The sequence below is a fragment of the Pteropus vampyrus genome, unplaced genomic scaffold, assembly GCF_000151845.1.
Source record: "Pteropus vampyrus isolate Shadow unplaced genomic scaffold, Pvam_2.0 Scaffold138, whole genome shotgun sequence".
Lineage (NCBI taxonomy): Eukaryota > Metazoa > Chordata > Mammalia > Chiroptera > Pteropodidae > Pteropus > Pteropus vampyrus.
Window position 1 is genome coordinate 1,282,300 of NW_011888919.1, and position 7,220 is coordinate 1,289,519.

A 7,220-nucleotide genomic window follows, 5' to 3' on the forward strand; every position below is an offset into this window, starting at 1 on the left:
ATTCAGGTTTTTAAGAGCGAGTCTCTGGTCTCTGGGGCTGTGAGTGTTGTGGTTAAGTGTCGAGCTAGGCTACCTGGGTTCAAATCCCAGTTCCACGGCACTTATCAGCTGGGTGAGACGCAGCCTCAGTTTCTCCAGGCCTCAGTTTCCTGATCTGTAAAGTGGGGATGCGAATATCCATAGGGTTAAAATAGTGCTTAGAATAGTGCCCGGCACTTAACTGTTAGCTACTATTACTGTTATCATTTGGCAGGGGTGGGTAGTGTGGTCACAGGGAACATTCCCGATCTTTTGGTGTGGATAGATGGAGAACAATTCCCAGAGAAGAAGTGGGGGCCAGGTGGACACCCCCAAAGGCTTACTCCCAGACCCTCTTGAAGGTAGAGCCAAGCGATGTTGAGGTGTAGGATCTTGAAATCAAAAACGGAAGAATGACGCCTTGAAATGGTCCAGTTGCCTCATTGTAGAATCACGAAGTGCAGGCCACAGAGCAACAAAAACTCACAGAATTCAGGAATTCAATCCTGGCATGACAATCCCAGAATGATGACATTTCAGACTCTTAGAGGCCTGAAAGTTCGAAGAATAGGATTTTAGGATTAAAAGGTTAGTAACACAGACCCTGGTTATTACTGATTCTTGATGTCTCCAACACTGAGAACTAAAGACCCTTATCATTTGAGTTATAAAGTCACAGATTTAGTGCACTAATACGTTGTTATACAGAATTACACTTTAAATGAACATTTGCCACTGCAAAGGCATACCCAACACCATAGAAACTTCGAGGAAATCGGTAAGACTAGAATAAAGAGGCCAACATCACAGCACTCAGAACCATGGCTCACATTTTGAAATTCTAACTGTAAAATAGCAAAGTTCTCAGTTACAGAATCTTGTCTCAGCGTCCCCTCAGGTCTCAAGGCCCAAGATTCCCAAATCACAGGGTTCCCTGACCTGTAGGGAACTAGAAGCTGTAGAACTGAGGCACCCCTCTCCCCAAGGCCCTCTGGACTCTGCTCCCTACCTCCTTGAGTTGCAATCCCAGGCCTACCGGTCTACGTGGAATAGCTGGGGGAGGGGGGGCTGTCGCCTGGTCCATGAACTGTTTCCCCTTCTGCCAATGAGTATATTAACGATCCCTCTCCCAAGTCACTGAAGTCGCGCGCCCTGTCCCCCAGGAGATGCGCTCGGTGCTGCGGAAGGCGGGCTCCCCGCGCAAGGCCCGCCGCGCGCGGCTCAACCCGCTTGTGCTGCTGCTGGACGCCGCGCTGACCGGGGAACTGGACGTGGTGCAGCAGGCGGTGAAGGAGGTGAGCGCTGCGGGAGGGCCGGGCTGGCCGGGTGGGGCGGGGCGGGGCGGCCGGGTACTGAGCCTCCTGGTCCCCGGCTCTGCCTAGATGAACGACCCGAGCCAGCCCAACGAGGAGGGCATCACCGCCCTGCACAACGCCATCTGCGGCGCCAACTACCCCATCGTGGACTTCCTCATCGCAGCTGGCGCCAACGTCAACTCCCCCGACAGCCACGGCTGGTGAGAGCCCAGCCCGGCGGGCATGGGGCGGGGACGCGGTGACTCCTAGGGGACAGGCTCACGTCTGCTTCGCACTCCTAGGACACCGTTGCACTGCGCCGCGTCGTGCAACGACACGGCCATCTGCACGGCGTTGGTGCAGCACGGCGCGGCCATCTTCGCCACCACGCTCAGTGATGGTGCCACCGCCATCGAGAAGTGCGACCCCTACCGCGAGGGTTACGCAGACTGCGCCACTTACCTGGCAGGTGTGAGGCGGGACGGGGCGCTTGGGCAAGCCGGCTGGGCCACCTCTGGGGAGGGGGGTCATGGGAACTGGGCTGCCCATCTGGCCAGTGTTGGGAGTGGGGGAGGCGGCTGACCGCCACTCACAAGAGGGAGGACTTGGACGGGCTGTTCCGACCATGTGGCAGGATCGCAGAGGAAGGAGTGACAGAAAGGACTGCCTGCCGGGGCAGGTGCGAGCAGGGATGGGGGGAGCAGACTGTGCCACCTTTGAGGGAGAGAAGGTAGTGAGGGCCGTGCCATGCAAGCTGGACACTTGTGGGGAGGAGACTGGTGGGAGAGATTACCCTGTTCATCTGCTTGCTCACCTGAGGGGGGGATGGTTTGGACGATCGTACCATACCATCCACCTGGCATAGGTGGGCTGTGCCACCTGTGAGAGATACAATGCCACAGCTGGCAGGGGAGTGGACCCTGGCCCCTTGGGAAGCGCTTGGGGACTCTTCCACTTGTAGGGAGACATGAGGCTGTAACATACACCTCCAGGATGGGGACCACATCACGTAAGCAGGTAACGAGAGGAACTAGGTAGTCTGTGCCACCACGAGGTGCATAGAGTCGGTACTGCACACCTGGAGGGGCAAATTGTATCAGAGGGTGGGGTTAGGAACCTCGCACAGCTGGAGTAAGTCAGGCTGTGGGATCTCGGGATGGGACAGTGTCTGTAAGGGGGCAGCCCAGGGGCACTACGGGACAGCCTGCTGTGCGGTCTCTGGCAGAAAATGGGTGAGAGTCATGGGGCTGTTTCACCTGCCTTACAGGTGAGTAAGGGCCCACTGGGGTTGGACCACTGGGGCAGGAAGTAGATCCTTCACGGAAGAGAGGAAGGGCTATACATTTTGGGGAAGGGGGATTGGGCCATTACACTTTTGTCGCAGGTAGTGTACTGTCCTACCTGTCTTGGACGCGGAGAATTCTGTACGGGGTGAAGTAGAGATTGGATGGCCACCTGGCGGAACATGGTAGACTGAACCACTAAAGAGGGGGATCATGGTGGACTATACCATCTGAAAAGGGGGTAAATCCTCTATAGAAATTTTACCTGGGAGGGGATTCGGGTGGACTGTACCATCTGGAGAACTTATTACATCCTTTTTGAAGACTTTATCATGGGGGAGGGGAAGGGTGGTGTGGACTGCACCATCTGGAAGGGAGAGATGAGACCAGTTAGGGAGGCGGAGTAGGGCTATACTATCTGAAAGTGGTGTTGAGTCCTCTTTAGATACTGTACCACTTAAGTGTGTGTGTGTAGGGTGCCACGACTGTATCTGTGGGAGTGACACAGGAACTTAACAGTGTACAGAAGAGGGAATGGGGACCAGTGACCCTGCCTCTGGGGTTGTTCTTGAATTTTAGAGACGGCCAGCCCTGCAGCAGACATCAGCTCAGGCTCTCCTGTCTAGACAGGGGTACACAACATCAGGTGGCTCATCCCCCAGCTGGGGCAGGCGCCAAATCCCAGGGCCTCTCCCTGCCCCCCCTTCCCCCTCCCCGTGTGTGCCTTGTGTCCCCGAGTGTTCCTGGCCCCCCTGGATCAGGGGCTCACAATCCCTGCCGTTTCTGGTTTCAGACGTGGAGCAGAGCATGGGGCTGATGCACAACGGGGTGGTGTACGCCCTCTGGGACTACAGCGCCGAGTTTGGGGACGAGCTGTCCTTCCGCGAGGGCGAGTCGGTCACCGTGCTGCGGAGGGACGGGCCAGAGGAGACGGACTGGTGGTGGGCCACGCTACACGGCCAGGAGGGCTACGTGCCCCGTAACTACTTCGGGGTGAGCCCAGAGGATGTGCCGTGGCTGCCTTCCAATGGCTATTTAGGGAAAAGGGCGATAGCGCAGGAAAAAGGGCGAGAGGGACAGTCCATTACATCGGCGAGGGGAGGTCAGAAGAGTCTATTATTAGTAGAGGGAGGTAAGGGAGAGCCCCCTTACTGGCGGTACTTCCTGGGATACGTGTCAATACTGCTTTACTGGTTATTTAATTGGTTCGTGCTCAAATATAATTTTTTCTTATCCCTAATTATATTAATGGGGGTTAAAGAATGCATTTTAGCCAAGGCGAGCAATGAAGAATCTGTTAGTGCTGAGGGGAAGGTAAAGGATTGTGTATCACAGATAAGCAAGCTTTTATTACATGCATTGGGCAGGATAAGGAAGGATCCATTAATACAATTAAGGGAGAATTGAGGGAGAGTCTACTAGGTTAGGGGAAGAGATTGGGAAGGTCCCGTTATATTCCTAGGAGAGAAGATACTTTTGATTTGGCGATGGGCAGAGGTGGGTCCCAACCAGACTGCCACGTGGTAGGGAGAGGCAGTGTGGGAGACAGACTATGCCATTTCATTAAGCCAGCTACTGATTGGAAAGCTCCATCTGGTGCCTGGAGGTGACGGGGGACTCGGGGATTCTGGAGCGGTTTGGAAGATGCTGAGAGAGCCCTTTAGGAAGAAATGGGATGAAGGAGACAGTTTCTTGTTTGGGGCGGATAGGCGACTCCATTCAACTTGGGAGTGGGAGCTCCCGGTGTCTGAAGCCCCTGTCTTCCCTCAGCTCTTCCCCAGGGTGAAGTCTCAGAGGAATAAGGTCTAGCTGGAGAAAAGGACATTTTCAAGGGAGATGGGAGAAAGCAGCCCTGCCTTCACGCCAGACCTGCTCTATGACTGCTGTGCCTCCCTGTGCCCCAAGTGCTGCAGGGGTGGGGTCCTCACCAGCGGCTCTGCTTCCCCAGAAGCCCAGGAGACAAGGAGAACCCCAGCCTTCACTTTAGAAACCTGCCTTAGCCGTGGGAGGTCATTGTGGGGCTGGGAATCATTGGGGGGCAAGAGAGTCCCATTTGCCAAATCGGGTTCCCGTCCAAAGCGCCCCCGCCCCCACTCCTGCCAACCCCTCCCCTGGAGCATGGGATGGGTCACCTCCACTGGCTTTCCCTGGGAGTCATCTCTGTCCCCATTTCCCCCAGCAGCCTTGAGGGGCGGGAGACTGGATGAGGTGCACTGGTCTTTCTACTGGGATCCCAGCCCTACCTCTCCCCAACCAAGTGCCTTCAGCGCAGTGCTGGTTTTACAACAAAATGGGGAAGTTTTTCTTTATAAATAAAGGCAGTTTGCACAGAAATTGACTTCCTTTTTTTTTGGATTTCGTTCTGACTGAAATGCTCATCACCGTTCCTATTTTTGGCAAAGTAGTCTTAAAGTAGTCTCTTTGCAAGGGATGTCCCTCATATAAATCCAATCCTTCTTTTTTTCAAATAGACCTGCCTTTTTATTTATTTATTTATTTATTTTTAAGGAGTGTCTTGATCTTTTCTCATGTTTCGGATTCTTTTCTATTTTTAAGCATTTTAAGCCTAGTAATTTTATAGTATCTGTCTGATGATTCTGTCATCTGGTGTTTGGGGTCATCACTTCTGTATTTCGTTGTGTCTGCTGGTTGTAACGCGCCTGGTGGCTTGTGGCCTCGTGTGGGTTGACGTTATGGAACGTGAGATTGTCTCTCACAGGACATCTTTATCGGAATTCCATGTGACCTTGTTGAGGGTACGACTCCCCCAAAATAATTTTCCTTTGCTTCTACCCCACTTCTTTATCTCATAAATAGTTCCTTGAAGATTTTTGACAAAGTATGAACATCTGTCTATCTCTTCTGTATTTATTTTTTGACAAATCATAGAGCTACAGCACTATCATTGTTTTCTCTGTCCAGTATAATTGCCACTGACCTCATGTGACCCTTTAAATTTACATTAATTAAATTTCAATAAAAATGAAGGATTCAGTTCCTCAGTCACAGTAGCCACTAGAGACTCAGGGGAGGAAGCCCTGTCCTTGCCTTTGCCGGCTTCTGGAAGCTGCCTGAATTCCTTGGCTCATGTCTTCAAAGCCAGCACTTGAATTTCTCTCATCTCTTGCTTCCACTGTCACATCTTCTCTAACTCTCCTGCTTCCCACGTCTACTTTTAAGGATCCTTTTGATTACATTGGGCCCACCCAAACAATCCAGGGCGATTTCCCCATCTCAAGATCCTTAATCACATTTGCAAAGTTCTTTTTTGCCACATAAGGTAGCACAGGAGACCAGAACAAAGAAGGAGACAGAAGTCTCTGCCCTCAAATTCAAATACCACCTGGACCTTTGATGACATTAAGCAATTATTAGTCCTATATATATATTTTTTTACCTTTATCGTATTTATTTATTTTTTAATGCCTACAGCACCTGGTCTTCCTAGGTGGTCTCCCATCCAAGTACTAACCAGGCACTACCCTACTTAGCTTCTGAGATCAGACGGGATCGGGCTTGTTCAGGGTGGCACGGTCGTAGATGAATTAGTACTGTTTTTGAGGTGTGCTAATAATATCGTGGTTATGTTTTTACAGAGTTCTTACTTTTAGAGGCACTGCCTTCCGAAATACTTATAGATGAAACGGTATGAAGTCTGGCATTTGCTTCAGAATAATCTACTGGTGGGAGGGGAAGTGGTTGGGGTATAGACAAAGCAAGATCAGCCTTGAGTTGAAAATCGATGAAGTTTAGTACGTGTGGAGCTTCATTATATTATTTTCTCAACTTTGGTGTTTGTTTGAAATTCTCCCTAATAAAAGTTTTAAAGACTTAAAACTTTTTAAGTTTAAATGGAATTTTTTTATATCACAAAGAATGTGGAATGAGGTGATTTTTAAAATAAGACAAGCCAGCTTAAGGAAGAGAATAAAAATCACTAAATTCTAGATAGTGGTTATCTCTACATGTGTTGAGAGTGAAAAGGGATCAGAAAAAATGCCCAGAGGGACTTATTTATATTTATGATGTTTGATTTTTTTTTGAAAGCACTGTGATGTGAACAGTGAACTGAATACGCTATTTCTATTCAAAAATTCTGAACGTTTTCAAAATTCTACGGAAGTAGAGAGTAGTGAAGAAACGTCTCCCACATATCCATCATCTTACATAAAAAATTATCAACTCATAAACAATTTGGATCCTATTTCAATAGAATGAATCTGCAGCGGATTCCGAGAGCTCATCGTTTTACCTGTCTCGCTTAACGACGTTGGGAAATGGTCTGAAAAATGCGTCATTAGGCGGGTTCGTGGTGTGAACGTCAGCGTGCACTTATACACACCTAGATGGTGTAGCCTGCTGCGCAGCCGCTCCGGAGAAATTGATGCGATGAGGAGACACCAGCATACTGTTTACAGCATTTTTTAATAAGTAAGAGTACACTCTAACGATAAAAGTATAGGAAATACATAAATCAGTAACTGTCATTTATTATCAAGTATTATGTACTGTACGTGATTGTATGTGCTATACTTTGATATGACTGGCAGTGTGGTAGGTGCATTTACGCCAGTGTTGCCACAAACACGTGAGTGAGCTGTCGCACTGCCGTCTGAGGATAGCT

General features: G+C 50.0%; 1 protein-coding gene and 1 pseudogene across 1 annotated transcript in view; one reads left to right on the forward strand and one right to left on the reverse strand.

The window, feature by feature from the left end:
• Nucleotides 1-4,930, forward strand: part of PPP1R13L (protein phosphatase 1 regulatory subunit 13 like) — a 14,583-nt gene extending 9,653 nt beyond the window's left edge. The window contains exons 7-11 of the mRNA XM_023535240.1: nucleotides 1,149-1,313; nucleotides 1,401-1,534; nucleotides 1,616-1,782; nucleotides 3,390-3,589; nucleotides 4,367-4,930. Coding sequence (XP_023391008.1) covers nucleotides 1,149-1,313; nucleotides 1,401-1,534; nucleotides 1,616-1,782; nucleotides 3,390-3,589; nucleotides 4,367-4,405 — 705 coding nt within the window. The 3' untranslated portion in view covers nucleotides 4,406-4,930. The remainder of the gene's footprint in view (nucleotides 1-1,148; nucleotides 1,314-1,400; nucleotides 1,535-1,615; nucleotides 1,783-3,389; nucleotides 3,590-4,366) is intronic.
• Nucleotides 4,931-6,019: 1,089 nt separating this feature from the next.
• On the reverse strand, nucleotides 6,020-6,138 carry LOC111744673 (annotated as a pseudogene).
• Nucleotides 6,139-7,220: the final 1,082 nt, after the last annotated feature.